The sequence below is a fragment of the Cherax quadricarinatus genome, unplaced genomic scaffold (genome assembly GCF_038502225.1).
Source record: "Cherax quadricarinatus isolate ZL_2023a unplaced genomic scaffold, ASM3850222v1 Contig21, whole genome shotgun sequence".
In the NCBI taxonomy this organism is placed as follows: domain Eukaryota; kingdom Metazoa; phylum Arthropoda; class Malacostraca; order Decapoda; family Parastacidae; genus Cherax; species Cherax quadricarinatus.
The window spans coordinates 215,551-235,661 of NW_027195047.1; the positions used below are offsets into that span (position 1 = coordinate 215,551).

Below are 20,111 nucleotides of genomic sequence, written 5' to 3' on the forward strand. Positions count from 1 at the left end.
TCGGACTCAGGCATCTACCCTACCCTAGAAGGTTAGGCATGGTGTCGATGATGTATAGATGTGTTAGTTAGTTAGTTAAAGATTAGCCGGTATTCTCCCGGCCCGGGCCTTTTCCAAGTGGTGGCCCGGCCTTGGCTCCCTCTTTAGGGAATGTCTGAGACCTAAGTCTCCCATGGGAGGAGGCACAAGTACCTCCTCATCTTTGGGACCAACTGTCCCCAGGCCTAGCCACAAGCTAGGCCTCTCTGGTCTGCCATCCCCGCCCCAAGGGGGCTAATGGGAATGACAGTCTTATGAGCTAAAGGCTCGGGCTCAGGCACCTACCCTACCCTAGAAGGGTTAGGCATGGTGTCGATCATATAGATGTGTAAATCTCAGAGTGTATATACACATTGCTGTAATTCTATTGGTGTATATACACAGTGGTATGTAAACTGAGTTTATTCTGATGTATAATTCAGGTTATAAAGTATTCTGAATGTTGTTTTATATGTGTGTTTTTATGCCATAACAACCCAAAAACAGTTTATATGTTTTAAGGTAGCTACAAATTAACGACAAGAGATAACACTCTGCCTCTCAAATATATGTCGCCTTCCTATAATTTATCTGGCTGTTTCCAGATTGTATTCCAGTACTTAGCAAATTATATAGTATAGCTCATCGTCAAAAGTATATTACAATGCTCAATTTCAAAAGTACCTGGCAACTCTCAGTTTCCGAAGAATATGGCGTAGTTCATTTTCAGATGCACCAGACAGAGATCATTTTCAGATGCACCAGACAGAGTTCATTTTCAGATGCACCAGACAGAGCTCATTTTCAGATGCACCAGACAGAGCTCATTTTCAGATGCACCAGACAGAGCTCATTTTCAGATGCACCAGACAGAGCTCATTTTCAGATGCACCAGACAGAGCTCATTTTCAGATGCACCAGACAGAGCTCATTTTCAGATGCACCAGACAGAGCTCATTTTCAATAGTATTTTGGTAAGACTCGTATCAAAACACGTGGACAATGCTAACTTTCAAAACTTCAAAATGAAATTCAGTTTTAAAACTTCAAATCAAGAGTCACTTTCAAAAGTACAAGGCTATGCTTATTTTTAATCTTACAAGGCCAGATTTATTTTGAAATTATATGGCAACGCTTATTTTCAAAAATTCTTTGACCTTTTAAGTATAGCAAGGATAATTTTCCAAAATATATTACAAGGCTAATTTTCAGTAATATATTACAAGGCTAATTTTCAGTAATATATTACAAGGCTGATTTTCCAAAATATATTACAAGGCTAATTTCTAAAAATATATTACAAGGTTAATTTTCCAAAATATATTACAAGATTTTAATTTTACCTAATTTTCAAATATATTACAAGGCTAATTTTCCAAAATATAAAAGGCTATATTACAAGTTAATTTTCCAAAATATATTACAAGATTAATTTTCAAAAATATATTACAAGCCTAATTTTCAAAAATATATTACAAGCCTAATTTTCCAAAATATATTACAAGCCTAATTTTCCAAAATATATTACAAGTCTCATTTTGGAAAGCATATATCTTGGCTAATTTTCAAGACTTTCTCAAGGCTCATTTCTATAGGTTATAGCAAGACAATATACTGCCACTGTCAGGTTTGGAAAATTTACAATATGACAAAAGTGTTTCTAGATTATTAAACCGACGCGTCTAAAGCACCAGAAGATAGTTGTCAGTATTTAAGATCTAGTGGTAACTCTAGTGCCAGCCTCTGTAACGACTGTGTTACATATAACAATGGTGATCCAGTGGTAACTCTAGTGCCAGCCTCTGTAACGACTGTGTTACATATAACAATGGTGATCCAGTGGTAACTCTAGTGCCAGCCTCTGTAACGACTGTGTTACGTATAACATTGGTGATCCAGTGGTAACTCTAGTGCCAGCCTCTGTAACGACTGTGTTGCATATAACAATGGTGATCCAGTGGTAACTCTAGTGCCAGCCTCTGTAACGACTGTGTTACGTATAACATTGGTGATCCAGTGGTAACTCTAGTACCAGCCTCTGTAACGACTGTGTTACGTATAACATTGGTGATCCAGTGGTAACTCTAGTGCCAGCCTCTGTAACGAATGTGTTACATATAACAATGGTGATTCAGTGGTAACTCTAGTGCCAGCCTCTGTAACGACTGTGTTACGTATAACAATGGTGATCCAGTGGTAACTCTAGTGCCAGCCTCTGTAACGACTGTGTTACATATAACAATGGTGATCCAGTGGTAACTCTAGTGCCAGCCTCTGTAACGACTGTGTTACGTATAACATTGGTGCCTGATATGACAGTGTTAATGAGTCTCTGATGATAATGTTAGTGCCATATATGGAAACGTTATTGAGAGTCTCTTATGATTACATTTATGCCATATACAATAATGAAATATTATATGGCATCGTTAATTACAGTTCCTCATACAATTTCAGCGCCATATATGTCAATTTATTTTACCAGTCTTACTTTCACGGCAACGTTATTGGCAATTTCGCTTGCATGGCAACGATAGTGCCAACGTCGCTTCATGGCAACGTTCGCACCAGCCTCATTGACATGGCAACATTTATACCATAGTATGGCAACTTTTCTCGGAAGTGGCAATGTTTATAGTTTACATGTCATTGTTCTTATTTTATATGTCAACTTTTGTGCCTTGTATGTCAACGTTTGAGCCTTGTATGTCAACGTTTGTGCCTTGTATGTCAACGTATGTGTCCTGTATGTCAACGTTTGTGTCCTGTATGTCAACGTATGTGTCCTGTATGTCAACGTTTGTGTCCTGTATGTCAACGTTTGTGTCCTGTATGTCAACGTTTGTGCCTTGTATGTCAACGTTTGTGCCTTGTATGTCAACGTTTGAGCCTTGTATGTCAACGTTTGAGCCTTGTATGTCAACGTTTGTACCCTGTATGTTAACTGTATATCAACTGAGCCTTGTATGTCAACGTTTGTGCCTTGTATGTCAACTGTAGTCAACGTTTGTTGTATGTCAACGTTTGTGCCCTGTATGTATGTCTGTATGACGTGTTGTATGTCCGTTTGTTGTATGTCAACGTGTTGTATGTCAACGTTTGTGCCCTGTATGTCAACGTTTGTACCCTGTATGTCAACGTTTGTGCCCTGTATGTCAACGTTTGTGCCCTGTATGTCGACGTTTGTGCCTTGTATGTCAACGTCTGAGCCTTGTATGTCAACGTTTGTGACATATCAACGTATGTACCATACATGTCAACGTTATGTGTCAACATGTATATTATACATCAACGGGTATGCCTCATACATTAACGGGTGTGGCTTATATGTCAATGTTTCTTATACGTCGGAGTTTGTACCTAACATATTCACAGTTATTCGTTTTATGGCAACATTTGTGCCATTTCTGCTTACAGCCGTTGCTCAGCATATCTCTCAGGAACGCGCTGCTCCACAATTCTAACAAGCTGCTGCTTTACACTGACAGTTATCAGGGTGGATGTATTAACTGCCTCTCGCACGCTCGGGCACAGCCACGGCGGCTAAAATAGCGTCGACAATACTTGGTGATCTACGGCAGTTGTTTCATATTTTATATAAAACCACTATTGTTAAGCTGACGGGGAAGTGATTGTGTTAAATGTGGAACTAAAACTATAATTTAAATGCGTACTTTTTTGTAGTTTAATAATTGTTGAATATTTTTTTATTTTCATTTCTTATGGAGTCTTTACACTTCATCTTGTTAAGAGGTGCACCTCTATATCCTCAGGTCCACACGGGAACTCCCACAACAGTCTGATGGGTCACGGTGGCAACGTAATGGGCAAGAATGGAATATTCCTGCAGTCTAACCACACAGAGATCACCGCGCAGTCCGGAGCCACAGCTGCTCTGCCTTGTAGACTCTCCTCTCCTCTGGGGGATGGCATGGTCAGTATACCTATGAATATTTATGTATACCAGGTAAAATGTATGTCAGAAATGTTATGATATTTGTGAAAAAAACGGAGAGCAGAATTACAGAGGAACAAGGTCGATTTTGGAAAGGAATTGAATGTGTATCAAATATTTGCTATTATGCATGTAAGTGTGTTTTCCTTATGTAAGCGTAATAGAAGATGCTTGTTGCATTATATATTATAATTTCATACTTAACATCTCAGAAACCCTCGTACCACATATGGGAAGTAGGGTGGGCTTCGCACCGATCACTAACTCAGACTAAGGGTAACCGTGGACGGTGACACCTACGCTACTCTGAGACCTCTTCCCCTGCTTTGGTTGGTCCCTTGCAACATTACTCAGCTCCTGATGACGCACTGAGAAGTGTGAAAGTACTTGAGCTAAATATTTCCACATGCTTGTCCTGTATAGTTGAGACGGCCCGTCGGTGATTGCTTGCATATATCTATCTATGCATCTATATATATATATATATATATATATATATATATATATATATATATATATATATATATATATATAAATATATATATATATATATATATATAAACATAAGAAAGAAGGAACACTGCAACAGGTCTACTGACCCATGCAGAGCAGGTCCATGTGTCCCCCGCGGATTAGCCCAATAACCCTCCCCCCAGATAAGCCCAATGACCCACCCAGTCTGGTCACCTCTACTCAAGGAAGGAGCACGGCACCAGACCCAGTAGCACAAGCTAGTCAAGTCCAGCTCACACCCATCCACACCCACTCATGTATTTATCTGACCTATTTTTAAAACTACACAACGTTTTAGCCTGAATAACTGTACTCGGGAGTTTGTTCCACTCATCCACAACACTATTACCATACCAGTGCTTTCCTATATCCTTCCTGAATCTGAATTTTTCCAACTTGAAACCATTGCTGCGAGTCCTGTCTCAGCTGGAAATTTTCAGCACGCTATTTACATCCCTTGTATTTATTCCTGTTTTCCATTTATACACCTCGATCATATCCCCCCTAATTCTACGCCTTTCGAGAGAGTGCAGATTCAGGGCCGTCAGTCTATCCTCATAGGGAAGATTTCTGATACATGGGATCATCTTTGTCATCCTCCTCTGTACGTTTTCCAGAGCATTTATATCCATTCTGTAATACGGTGACCAGAACTGAGCAGCATAGTCTAAATGAGGCCTAACCAAGGATATATAGAGTTGAAGAACAACCTGAGGACTTCTATTATTTAAACATCTAGATATGAAGCCAAGAATTCTGTTAGCTTTATTGCGAGCACTAATACACTGTTGTCTTGGTTTTAGATTACTGCTAACCAGAACTCCTAAATCCTTCTCACAATCAGTATTATTAAGATCTACATTATTTAGTTTATATGTGGCATGGTTATTTACCTGTCCAACATTTAGAACTTTGCATTTGTCAATATTAAACTGCATCTGCCACTTCTCCGACCATTGCATCAGTCTATTCAAATCATCCTGGAGTGCTCTAGTGTCCTCATTTGAATGAATTGGACTGCCTATTTTGGTGTCATCATCAAATTTGCTTATTTCGCTATTTATTCCCTCATCTATATCGTTTATGTAAATTGTGAACAACAATGGGCCCAACACTGACCCCTGAGGAACACCGCTTGTGACGTGCCCCCATTCTGATTTCTCTTCATTTATGCAAACTCTCTGCTGCTTATTTGTCAGGCATGCCTCTACCCAGGAAAAAATTTCTCCTCCTATTCTGTGTGCCTTAAGTTTCCTCAATAGCCTCTGGTGCGGAACTCTATCGAAAGCCTTACTGAAGTCCATATACACAATATCATATTCATTACCATGATCTACCTCCTCAAACACCTTAGTGAAAAAAGTTAGTAAATTCCTAAGACAGGAACGCCCCTTTGTAAAACCATGTTGAGATTCATTAATCAATCTGTGCCTATCAAGATGTCTACGAATTGCTTCGGCAATTATTGATTCCATAAATTTTCCCACTCTGTAGGTAAGGCTTATTGGTCTATAGTTCGAAGCCAAGGACCTGTCACCTGCCTTGTAAATAGGTATTACATTTGCCATTTTCCACTTATCAGGCACTATGCCAGTTTGTAGTGATATGTTAAAAAGATTAGCCAAAGGTATGCTAAGTTCCTCTTTACATTCCTTTAACGCCCTTGCAAACAAAAAGCAACTGTGCCAACTCACATTTTGTATTTGATTCCCCATACTTTGATCCCACCCCTCTCCTGAACACCCTAGCATTAACTTTTTTTACAACCCCCATCTATAAATATATTAAAAACCCATGGTGACATTACACATCCCTGTCTAAGACCTACTTTTACCGGGAAGTAGTCTCCCTCTCTTCTACACACCCTAACATGAGCCTCACTATCCTCATAAAAACTCTTTACAACATTTAGTAACTTACTACCTATTCTATATACTTGTAGCATCTGCCACATTGCTCCCCTATCCACTCTATCATATGCCTTTTTCTAAATCAAAAAATGCAATGAAAACGTCCCTATTTTTATCTAAATACTGTTCACATATATGCTTCAATGTGAACATATGATCTACACATCCCCTACCAACTCTAAAGCCTCCTTGCTCATCTGCAATCATACTCTCTGTCTTACCTCTTATTCTTTCAATAATAACCCTACCGTACACTTTTCCTGGTATACTCAGTAAACTTATTCCCCTATAATTTTTACAATTTCTTTTGTCCCCCTTCCCTTTATATAAAGGAACTTTATATGTTCTCTGCCAATCCCTAGGTACCTTCCCTCTTTTATACATTTACTAAACAAAAATACCAACCATTCCAACACTATATCCCCCCCTGCTTTTAACATTTCTGTCATGATCCCGTCAGTTCAAGCTCCTTTATCCCCTTTCATTCTACGTAATGCCTCACGCACCTCCCACACACTCACATCCTGCTCTTCTTCACTCCTAAAAGATGTTATACCTCCCTGACCAGTGCATGAAATTACTGCCTTCCTTTCTTCATTGACATTTAAAAGTTCCTCAAAATATTCCCGCCATCTACCCAATACCTCCAGCTCCCCATCTTCTAACTTTCCTACTCTGTTTTTAACTGACAAATCCATTTGTTCCCTAGGCTTTTTTAACTTGTTTATCTCACTCCAAATTTTTTCTTATTTTCATCAAAATTTCTTGAGTGCCTCTCCCACTCTATCATCTGCTCTCCATTTGCACTCTTTCACCACTCTCTTCACCTTTCTTTTACTCTCCATGTACTCTGCTCTTCTTATAACACTTCTGCTTTGTAAAACCTCTCATAAGCTATCTTTTTCTCTTTTATCACACCCTTTACTTCATCATTCCACCAATCACTCCTGTGTCTTCCTGCCCCCACACTCCTATAGCCACAAACTTCTGCCCCACATTCTAATACTGCATTTTTAAAACTATTCCAACTTTCTTCAACCCCCTCCCCACTACTCATACTTGCATCAGCCCACCTTTCTGCTAATAGTTGCTTATATCTCACCCTAACATCCTCCTCTGTTAATTTATACACTTTCATCTCTCTCTCTTACTTGCTGTTACCATTTTTTCTTTGTCCCATTTACCTCTAACTCTAATTGTAGCTACAACTAAATAACGATCCGATATATCAGTTGCCCCTCCATAAACGTGTACATTCTGGAGCCTACCCATCAACCTTTTATCCACCAACACATAATCTAACAAACTACTTTCATTACGTGCTGTATCATACCTTGTATAGTACTTATTTATCCTCTTTTTCGTAAAAGTATGTATTACTTATTACCAAACCTCTTTCTACACACAGCTCAATTAAAGACTCCCCATTTTCATTTACCCCTGCCACCCCAGCTTTACCTACTACTCCTTCCTCAACATTTTTTTTCACTTTAGCATTGAGATCGACACAACACAGATTCTGCTCTTGACTCTCGCCTCGGCAGGTCATAGCAGCTCTCCTTACTTACTCAGTCTCCCTACGATCCCCGTTGGGGAGGGGAACCTTTACTTGCACGATGAGCTACGCAAATCGTGTAAAGATCAAGCCAAACAGTGGTACCGTTGATGATTCAACGAAGCTTGCTCTTGCAACTGTTGTGCAGGGAGCATTGCATGTTAAATTCAACGCTATTCTGACACTCAAAGAAGCACTCATTGTTGTATGTCACGATGATGCTGAAGCAGAGAAGTTACTCACTACAGAAGCCACCACTGCTCTTGCTGCTCAAGGATTTACTGTTGCATCCTCTGCTGCCCTCAAGGCAAGAAAATCAGTATTCCTGAAAAAACTGGACAAGGTTCTGACTTCTCAAACAATCGCCGAACTCAAGTCATCTATTGAAACTCAAAATACTTGGGCTACTGTTGACAGCATTACCAAAATCGCGAATGCATCGTCTATGCTCAAGGTCACCTTTACCGACGTGAACATGGCTGCCACTGCTCTGAACGAAGGTCTGGCTGTATACTACTACTACATCAGTCCCACCTACATAGAAGCAGAGAGATACCACTACATCATTGCTAACGCTATTTCTGCAGAATATCTGCCACTTGCAACGCTTTCATTGTACTGGATGATTACACCAAGTAGATTCTAAAATATTGAGATCATAAATAAATCTTCCAGTGGTAGTTTCTCCACGGCTATATTAAATGAGGATGATTTGCAAAAAAATGTGGAATAATTAGCCCCATGATGCCGCCACTGTTGTTCAAATAATTATTCAAAGAATGTCACTAATATTACTGAGAGACAAGCTATGGAATGAAAGCTGCCTCCAAGAAATAAACATATGATATTGTATGATTGATTTAGTAAGTAAAACCAATAAAGATTAATAACCGCTTTCAACAGCAAATATAATGTCACTGTCAATAAATGATTGAATCGAAATGTTAATTGTGAACAGAATGAATATACATCAAATCAAAGTAATATAATGAAGAATGAAAGTCCACTCCAACAGTTTTTTAATTATAATCCTATAATTTAATATTTAAAACTAGATATATGCAAATATCATAGCTGATAATCACACTTGAAATCTGCACCCATATTTAAAATTTATTGACATTCAAGGTAAGACTAAATCCCCAATTGCCTTACTTCACTACAGTCATAACCTGCAGCTTCAGGAATGCTCCCAACTCTTTCCCAATTGTATAAAAGCTTCTTACCATTCTTTAGGATGCAAAAATACCCTCATCTCACAATCCCAGGCCGAGAAAAATGGTCAAATCCAACACGAGGTGAGCCACGACATCCCTCAGTGATGTGATACCTTCACTGACGCAAAACAGTGATCTCCTATACATTTATAATTCCTCACACATCCTAACCTATACTCATGTTTATAAATAACACAAAACAGTTAATTACTAACTCGCTAACTAATGAGAAAATAACCAGTTTTAACTTCTTAAATATATGCAATAAGATCACAGTAAACAGGTGATTTCCTTGATAATGTGAGAGGTCACGAAAGCACTTGGAATTTCACTATTCTTTATATATATATATATATATATATATATATATATATATATATATATATATATATATATATATATATATATATATATATATATATATATATATATATATAAAAGAAAAATGTAAGAATAATTGAAAATATTTTGATCCCAAAGCGTTTATTTCCAGCATTAAAAAAAATCCAAAAATACATCTCTAACTCTATTTTATAACCATTTAAATTTTATTCAAAAGCCTACCATAAACATCAAAGATCCTGCTCGTATACATTCTTCCATTACTGATACAACTCTCGAAAATTCGTGGTTGTGGATGTAGATACTTGGAATGAGGTATCTACCTCCAAGTATCCAAGTATCTACCTCCACAACCACGACCATCAAGGGCATTACCAGTAATAGACAGGACAAGCTTCCATCCTCTGCAGGGGTATACATAATCCCTTGTAATGACCGCAGCAAATTATACGTGGGCGAAACATCAAGAGACCTTCAAACACGTATTTCAGAACACCAATACGCAAGCAGGTCTGACGATACAAGAAATGCCTGTGTACAACACCGTAATTCACACAACCATTTAATATAATACAGAAACTCAAGACTTATCGCCACAGAAGACAACACTCAATACCGAAGAATTCTGGAATCATCGCTTATCTCTATATCCAACAACTTCAACCAGAACAATGGCTTCTATAACATTGCTGAACCACTTGCCAAGAAACTTCTTCATCGCTATCCCACATAAGAATATAGGAATGGAAGAACGCTGCAGAATGTAATAATGTTGGTAGAATTACCGACAATATGTAAAGTAAAAGGACACAAGTGCAACTAATGTGACATTTTATTGTGGCAACGTTTCGCTCTCCAGGAGCTTTGTCAACCCGATACAAACAGTATATGGACACAGAGGGTATATAAAGGCTCAGAGAGAGGTGCAATACTAGTGAGGTACCATTTCGATGTTTACTAGTGGTAGTAGTAGTAGTGACAAAAGTTGTAGTAGTAGTAGTAATACAATATGGTAGAGCAATACATGAGTGAAAGGATATAAAAGCTATTACTTGGGTAATTTAAAAATAGGTTGGACAAATATAAACTGGGTAGAGGCAGCCTGTTTCAGTGTTCACTCTCTGTAATGTACTTTGTGTAGTATAACAGGAGAGACTATGTGATGGCAGGGTTTACTGTTTTCAGGAGGATTCTTGCTAAGACTTCAGAGATGGTGAAGCTGCCGTTGTTTTGTTTAATTGTATTCGAAACAGCGATCAGTGCTGATTCGAGGCACTTGTGTCTGCGGAAATTAGTTTCTTTGATCACTAATTGGGCGTCCCTGAATTTCATGAGATGATTGGTGGAATTTCGGTGTTGTACACAGGCGTTGTTCAAGTTATCGTTCCTACATGCGTAAATGTGTTCATTGAGGCGGGTGTCGAGGTTTCTTGCTGTTTCACCTACATAAATCTTGTCACAGCCTCCACAGGGTATAGTGTTAATCCCTGCATTAACTGGTTCATGGTGCTTTGATTTTGTCCTGGTTAGATCCTTTATTGAAGTGCTAGAAGCGATGGCGACTCTGGTGTTAGCTTGTGAAAGTACTTTAGAAACGTTCAGTGCAACCTGGCTGTTGGGAAGAATTATAACTTTGTTGGGAGTGGTGTTGGTGCATCGAGAATTAATGATCTGAAAAGCTCTTTTCTTGCAGTCTTTGATGAAAAAGGAAGGAAAATGTAACTCAGTGAATGTTTGGTGAATGTATGTACATTCCTCGTCAAGAAACTCAGGACTACAAATTCGGTATGCTCTTGGAAAAACCCGATGATGATGCCTCTTTTGGTCTTGGTATCTTGACTGGAATAGAAGTGTGTGAGATCATTTTTATTGGTAGGTTTCAGATAAACTTGAACTCTTAGGTTGCTGTCTACTTTGTGAACGAGGACTTCGAGGAAAGGTAGCTTGTCATTGGACTCTTCTGTTAGTGTAAACTGGATCGCCGGTTCAACTGCGTTGAGCCTTGCCTGAAGATTCCGTACATCAAAACGTTTGGGAGTTACTACGAGGACGTCGTCCACGTAACGTAACCAAGTGACGCTTGAAGGGATGATGTTTGCGAAGTGTTCGGACTCTAGGTGTTCCATGTATTAGTTGGCTAGGACGGCACTAATGGGGGACCCCATTCCCATGCCGTAAGTTTGTTTGTAGAGCTTGTTGTTGAAAGAAAAACAGTTGAAATTAACACAGAGTTCAATCAGGTCAACAAAATCTCCGGGAGATAGAGGAAGATTAAGGTCCTGATTGACTTTACGTCGTAGAACCTCGATGGCTTTTGTGGTAGGCACTTTTGTGAAGAGGGAAGTCACGTCCAAACTGCTTAGTTTCTTGTTACGGATGGAGAGGTTGCGGATGCGGTTGAGAAGGTCGCCTGAATGTTTAAGATGAGCGGGGCTGATGGTCCCCAGAAGGCAGGAAAAATGTTTGGCAAGAACTCCGACTAGTTTGTGTGGAGCACTGCCTATACCTGACGTGGTTGGTCTGAGAGGAATATTGTGTTTATGGGTCTTGGGTAAACCATACATGTGTGCTGGTTTAGGGTTGCTTGGTAACAAGTACAGAAGTTTCTTCCCTTCTCTAGTGCGTTTGAGTATTTGTCTGGTTTTGTATAGAAAATCTTTGGTGTGGTGAGTGTCTCCCACTGTTGAGTGCTGATGGGTTCGTATGTAGACTGATCACTCAAAAGGTCCATCATTTTAGTGTTGTAGTCACTGGTGTTGAGTATGACGACTCCACCTCCACCTCCTACTGTTTGTATCGTCCTGACAAAGCTCCTGGAGAGCGAAACGTTGCCACAATAAAATGTCACATTAGTTGTACTTGTGTCCTTTTACTTTACAACACTGCAGAAGGTCTGCTCACAAACTTATCCATTCTCCCTTCCAAGCTACCCAAGATTTTAGACTCTATAACCCCACTCGGTAGATCATCAGATGCAGCATTCTCCACTTGACCTGACCATTCTGAACCTGACCATAAGTACTCGCGTACCTTCCACCCCAGGTAGATCTGTTTGTGACTTGAAAAATCCCACTGTGTGGGCGAAACGTTGTCAATAAAGGATCACATTATACTGCATGTGTTTATATTTCTATCCCATGACAGGGAACTGTGGTTTGGTTAAGGCACGGCCGATTATTCACTTGAGCCTGGGTCCAAAATGAAGCACTTGGCGCTTTGGTGTGACTCTTTACGGTACTGGAAATCTTGAATCCCTCTGGGTGGGCACAGTCGAGCGGGACACTGGTGCTTAGTGAATTCCTTCAGCAGAGTGATGGCTGTCACTGGGTTCCTCACAGTCCGACAATTGTGTATAAACATTAATTATTCCTAATAGCCTGATCCCCAGTTCTCAAACACAAAGCTAATATTTTATACCATTTTAATATTCACAAAGCTAATATTGCCCAGCCCTTATAGCTAATATCTCCTTCCCGAAACCACTATAAGAAAAATTATGAAATGCTTTCAAATGTTACTCACTCTTTACCAGCACCTAATACGCACCTAATATCAAGATGTTTATGGGAGCTGCCACAAACACTAAATTACAGACATAAATTTGATGCGCTTAAGAAATATCATCGACACGCCGGAAGGAAAGTTAGCTCTTTCCTCACAACCCGATGGCGCACTTAAATACAATTCCCCTCATTTAATTAAAACAATATATCTGAGCCCTAAGAAATTTTCATATAAGATATATGGGGGATTATATAACAATATATGAGTAATACAATAATTTATTACAATACTATGAAAATGTGGGAAATTCAGAAATGTACCAGAACTACATTTATACATTAAGTATGCTTGTGCCTACAGCACCAAGTTCAGAAATGGCTTCCTGGAAACAGGTCACACGAGGTCATAGACCACCGGCCGAGTCTGTCGTTGAGCCTCCTGTCTCGTCCCCATCTATCTACCCCTCCTCTGGTTCTGCCCCTCCACCTTATATCCTGCTAATTTGAAGGAACTCATTACCTCTTGTTTTTTAATATTCCCACCAACCGATATTCCAAACTCAAGTGGACGACTCACCACATACAGTGCAACCTCTGGCCACGACCATAATTCGTTCCAGAACTCGGGTCGCGACCCGATTTAGTCGTGACCTGAACCTAATTTCCTCATTGGATTGTATGTAAATACGATTAATCCGTTCTAGACCCCTACGAACTGTATGTAAATATTGTTTTATTAAGATTTTTTAAACACAAAAATAGTTAATTATGCCATAGAATGCACAGTGTAGTAGTAAACTAAATGTAAAATCCTTGAATAACACTGAGAAAATCTGGAACAGAGAAAACTAACATTGCTTGAGTCCATTCTAGACCCCCTACGAACCGTTCGCGTTAAACAGCTTTTTAAGAATTTTAAACACAGAAAAATAATCATAGTTTGAAAAATCCTTAATTATACAAAATAATGCACAGTTTAATAGAGAAAAACCTTAAATAACAGAGAAAAAACATACCGTAAACAACCAAGAAAACAAAATGGATTCAAAAGCACACAAAATGCAACACTAGGAGTTCACAGTGAATGAACGCAAGTCTGACCGAGACCGACTACAAGGCGACGGGTCTTTGTTAGGTGTACACAAACAACAGGATGTGGGGAAAATTGGCGCGTGCAAAAAATTGGCACGGAATGTGAAAATTGGCGAGGCTGTGATTGTTCGGCACCCGATTATGTGTTCGTGACCAGATACAAAATCTTGGCGAATTTTTTGGCCGTGAACCAGTTCGTGTTCGGAAGCGTTCGTGACCAGAGGTTCCACGTATAGGCATGTACTGACCACGTGTATATTGAACACATATTTGTGTATAATGCTCATATGTATGCATGTATTGACCACATGTATGTGTATTGATCATGTGTATGTGTGTATTGATCACAAACATATGTATAATAATTGTTTGCATGTTTATATAGCCTGCATACACACGATGTGTATTACTCACATGTATGTAACAGCAGCTTAAACACTATGCTATATTACTTGAAGACGAAAAAACAAAAATTTTCAGACATTATATCACACCACTTTAAAACATAAATATTTAAGAATTTTCTGGTAGGTAGTAGAGAGGAAAAACCAACAGATGGCGAATCAAAGACACTAACAGCGACAACTTTTTTTTATAGTTATCCCCCAGTGGGGTAATTTATAATAGATGTCGGAATTCTTTTCTTCCTCCATAGTTTTCATTTATAATTTAAGAACGCCTTATCCTATCGTCTCTAAATTTTAAACGCTGGTGTATTGTAATTAGGGAACCGTTCATACAACTTTTAGCATGTGATGGTGCTCTTTGGTCGAGTTTCATTGTGATAATTTCAGAAGCTATAATTGGCTTCATATATTCACAGTTGTGTTTTTATTTAGAAGAAAGATAGAAGTGTTATTGGAGTAAGGGCCTATCTGTCATATTAATTTTTTAATTAAATAATATATGTTCTATGAGATATCCTTACTATGTCTCAGTTTGAAATCATCAGTTTTTAATAGTTGATGCATATTTTGGGAAGGATTGTATCCTATAAGTTTAGATTGCACTTGCAAATTTGCCATTATCCTAATATTGTTCAAAAAATGAAATCGTTCATTTCAGTGGAATAGCTGTTTTACGTAAGGGAAAGTTAGCTTTGCTTATGGGCCGCATAAATCTCAATTTGTTAATTTACTGGGGGACTGATGTGTGTTGTGGATGATTTCTATTCAATGTCTGCAGTTACTTTTCATGGTGGACTTCAAACCTTTAATGCATTTTTGAGAAGGATGATATCTGTGGGAAATTATGGGGGCGAAGTTCACAGGTACATTCCTGAAATATTTCATCCACATAATTTGAGGGGGGGCACAACTAAGCAACAATTTATTGTACGTACCAATGTTAGTTGTACCTCAGAGCCAGGTGGGATTTTAGAGACAATAGGCTGCACCATGTCTTTCCTTTGAGACCCAGACACACTCTTTCCCACTCACACACAAAGTCTGGCCAATCAGATTACACCATAAAATTAATACCAATGATGTCGGTAAATTACAAGATATTGAGTGGACTATCATAATTATTATTTTTTTGGAAACACACCCTAACGTTACCATTACAGCTAGGATTTATGATGGTCAACGCAAAACTACTGTATATTAACGGTAAGCATCACTTAGCTAAGGTGTGGTCCTGGGAAAATTGTTGTTCTCTATTTTTATGTCCTTGTTGCCGAATTGTAATGGTTTTCCACACTATCCAAATTCTTCAGCAGGACCGTGTCACCCATTTCTGAATTACGGATTGAGGCCGATATTCACCAATTGACTTTCGAGAACGCCTGATTACATTGCACGATTCAGACCAGTGTTCACACATCAAATTCATTATGGCGTCTCCCCTGTACGTATCACTCTCCGGCTGTTCCACACCCCCCTTCACTTTAAATTTATCGAAGGGTTCAAACAGCATCAGTGGTGACCTGTACTTAACTCTGTGAAGAAGTGTCTTGTTTGCTCCCGTGGACTGAACCAAGATGCCCTCCATCGAGCAACTTTACCAGCAACTTAAGGAAGAATTGAGGGCAGCGAAGATGGAGATACGGCGATTGACCGAGGAAAACAAGAGGATTCGTAGTAGTCCTCCTGTTTCGAGTCCTCAGGTCAAGAAGGGATCGTGGTCAGTGGCTGGACAGCAGGGGACGACGAAGTTGACGATCAAGAAGACGAATGGAAAGCCAGAAACGATGAAGAAGAAAGAGACTGCTGTGGAAACTCCCGTGGAAACCTCCAACGCATTCTCGGTGCTACCCGACGAATGTGAGTCGACTACTGGGATCGTCACGACGAACGACAACAAGGTAAGAATATTGTTGTTGTTGGGGATAGCCAGGTTAGATACATGGATAGGGCATTCTGCTTGAAGGACAGGAGTAGGAGACAAAGGGTATGCTTTCCTGGGGCTGGGATGGAGGACATTGTTAGCCGGCTTGACAACATCATGAACGGTAATGGGATCAATCCTATTATTTGCCTCAGTGCTGGAGGCAATGATGTAGGCAAGCGTAGAAGTGATGATTTAGTTAGAAAGTTCAGGACAGCTATAGACATGATTAGGAAGAAGGGGGGGGGCGCCCTGTTATATGTGGCATTTTGCCAAGAAGAGGTGTTGGCAATGAATGGTTGTCCAGAGCAATTGGTATTAATTGTTGGCTGGATAAACACTGTAAGGATAATGCAGTACCATTCATTGACAACTGGGACAACTTCTATGGCCGAAATGACATGTATGCCAGGGATGGGGTTCACTTATCCAGGGCAGGTGTGGGTTTTCTTGCTAACTCAGTTGAGGGAGTTGTTAGGACTTTAAACTAGGATTAGTTAGAGGTATGGGTTTAGAAATGATCAATAATGAGAATGGATATATTGACTTATGCTCTGATATTAAGAATCTTAATAGTAACTGTCATGGAGTAACTCTTGGTAATGATAATTTCAGAAATTGTGTAAAAACAAAGATGAATAGGAAAAATGTGCAGAAGAAAAAACATATGATGGTATTTTATGCTAACAGTCGAAGTGCAAGAAATAAAATTAATGAACTACGTTTGGTAGCATGTGCTGGGAACTTTGATATCATTGCATTAACTGAAACGTGGTATGATTTAAAGAGTCGGGATATGACTGCTGAGTGTAATATTCAGGGATTTAAGTTGTTCAATGTGGATAGATGTAATGTGAAGGGGGGAGGAGTTGCATTGTATGTTCGAGAAAATATTAATTGTTGCATAAAAACAGGTATAAAAATAGATAGAGCAGTAACAGAGTCTGTTTGGGTAGAGTTCGTGGAGGGTCAAGAAAAACTAATTCTAGGTGTAATATACCGACCTCCAGGCTTGGATCACGATAGAGGGAGACTTCTTTGGGACGAAATTGTTAGGGCTTCTGGACACAGTAACATAGTCATAGTAGGGGACTTTAACTTTAGCCAAATTGACTGGAATTCTTTGACAGGTAATCTAGAGTCCAGTGACTTTTTGGAAACAGTTCAGGACTGTTTTCTGAAACAGAGTGTAACTGAGCCTACCAGGGGTAATAATTTGCTAGACCTAGTCTTGTCAAATAAGGAAACACTCGTGAATAATCTGGAGATCACTGAAGAGCTTGGCGCAAGTGATCACAAATCCATCACTTTTAGCATTAATTGGGAATGCAAGAATAATGATAATACAGTAAAAATCCCTGATTTTCGTTCTGCCGATTATAATGGACTTAGGGAACATCTGTCTAATCTTGATTGGTGTTATCTAGCTAATGATTTTATTGACGATAATCATACTTATGAATATGAAGGGATCTGCTTTTATGATTGTTTTCTTAATAATGTACACAGTGCCCAGAGTATATACATTCCCCAGAGAGAAATAAGGTCTAATAATAACGATCCCAAATGGGTTAACAGGAGGCTAAAGCATCTATTAGGGGAGAAAAGGGGAATTTATAGGCGCATCAGAAGAGGAGAGGTTAACCTTACTGACCAATATGTTCAGCTTAAAAGAGAAGTAAAAAAGGCGATTAGAAAGGCTAAACGTGACTATGAAATTAGAGTTGCTAATGAATCAAAGACTAATCCAAAGGGGTTCTTTCAAGTGTATAGGACGAAGGTGAAGGAAAAAGTAGGACCTCTGAAATCTGGGAATGGACAGCTGACGGATAATGAACTGGAAATGTGTTCCTTATTTAATGACTATTTTTTGTCAGTTTTTACACAGGAAGATGTAAATGAGATTCCAGTAATTAACAATTATTTAGTTCCTGATGAATTTAAGTTAACTAATATTAGTCACGAGGGACATGGTTATTAAACAGATAGACAAACTGAAACAAAGTAAGTCCCCGGGACCCGATGAGTTGTTTTTCAGGGTACTTAAGGAATGCAAGATGGAGCTTAGTCAGCCATTAACAAGTGTATTCAATGCGTCCATCCTTACCGGTGTTGTACCAGAGTTGTGGAAGATGGCTAATGTGGTTCCTATATTCAAATCAGGGGATAAGTCCAATCCTTCAAATTACCGTCCAATAAGCCTGACATCTATAGTGGGCAAGTTATTAGAATCAATTATAGCTGACATTATCAGAAGTCACCTTGAAGAGCATATCTTGATAAATGAATCTCAGCATGGATTCACGAGAGGTCGTTCCTGCCTGACAAACTTACTGACGTTCTTCAATAGAACATTTGAGGCAGTTGACAGTGATAAGGAATATGATATTGTTTATTTGGATTTTAGTAAAGCCTTCGACAGAGTACCTCACAAGAGACTCTTAAGAAAAGTGGCAGCTCATGGTATAGGAGGTAAAGTTCTAGCATGGATTGAGGCATGGCTTACCAATAGAAAGCAGAGAGTTACCATTAATGGAGTGAAATCTGAATGGGGATTAGTCACTAGTGGCGTTCCACAAGGATCAGTTTTAGGCCCTCTCTTGTTCATAATTTACATTAATGACCTTGATGAAGGGATTACTAGTGACATGAGTAAGTTTGCTGATGATACAAAGATAGGCCGTATAATTCACTCTGAGGAGGATATCAATGAACTCCAGGACGATTTGAACAAATTAATGTCTTGGTCTGAGAAATGGCAGATGAAGTTTAATGTGGATAAGTGTAAGGTACTTGCCCTTGGTAATGAAAATAACCCTCGAAGCTATAATCTAGGTGAAGTAGAGCTTGGTCATACAGAATGTGAAAAAGACTTGGGAGTCATGGTAAGCAGAAATCTAAAGCCAAGACAGCAGTGCCTCAGTGTGCGCAACAAGGCCAACAGATTACTTGGATTTATCTCAAGAAGTATAAGTAACAGAAGTCCAAAAGTTATTTTACAGCTCTATACATCACTAGTGAGGCCTCATTTAGATTATGCTGCTCAGTTTTGGTCCCCTTACTACAGGATGGACATAGACTCATTAGAGAACATACAGAGAAGAATGACTAAAATGATTTACTGTGTAAGGAACCTCCCGTATGAAGATAGACTTAAAGCCTTAAATCTCCACTCTCTGGAGAGGCGTAGAATGAGGGGAGATATCATTGAAGTGTATAAGTGGATGACGGGGATAAACAAGGGAGACATTAATAAAGTACTGAGGGTGTCGAACCAGGTAAGAACCAGGAATAATGGATTTAAGTTGGATAAATTTAGATTTAGAAAGGACATAGGTAAGTAATGGTTTTCTAACAGAGTTGTGGATGCGTGGAACAGTCTTCCCAGTGGGGTGATAGAGGCTAGGACCATGGGTAGCTTTAAGAAGAGACTGGACAAATATATGAGTGGGAGGGGCTGGGTTTGATTGGTGTCAAGGGGTACGGGAGTTATTTCTTGAGTAGCTTAAGGTAGATGTCGTTTTGATAAGGACCTGCCTCGTATGGGCCAGTAGGCCTTCTGCAGTGTTCCTACATTCTTATGTTCTTATGTTCTTATATGTGCAGTGAGTTTCGGAGAAGTGCTGCTTCTCACATGTGGATTGAGGTATTAAAGCAGATGTTTCTTCCCCCAGGTGT

The 20,111-nt window shown here is 39.2% G+C and overlaps 1 protein-coding gene across 1 annotated transcript in view; it reads left to right on the plus strand.

The window, feature by feature from the left end:
• LOC128704279 (location of vulva defective 1-like) overlaps positions 1–20,111 on the plus strand; it is a 357,309-nt gene that overhangs the window by 200,049 nt on the left and 137,149 nt on the right. The window contains exon 2 of the mRNA XM_070079801.1: positions 3,792–3,952. Coding sequence (XP_069935902.1) covers positions 3,792–3,952 — 161 coding nt within the window. The remainder of the gene's footprint in view (positions 1–3,791; positions 3,953–20,111) is intronic.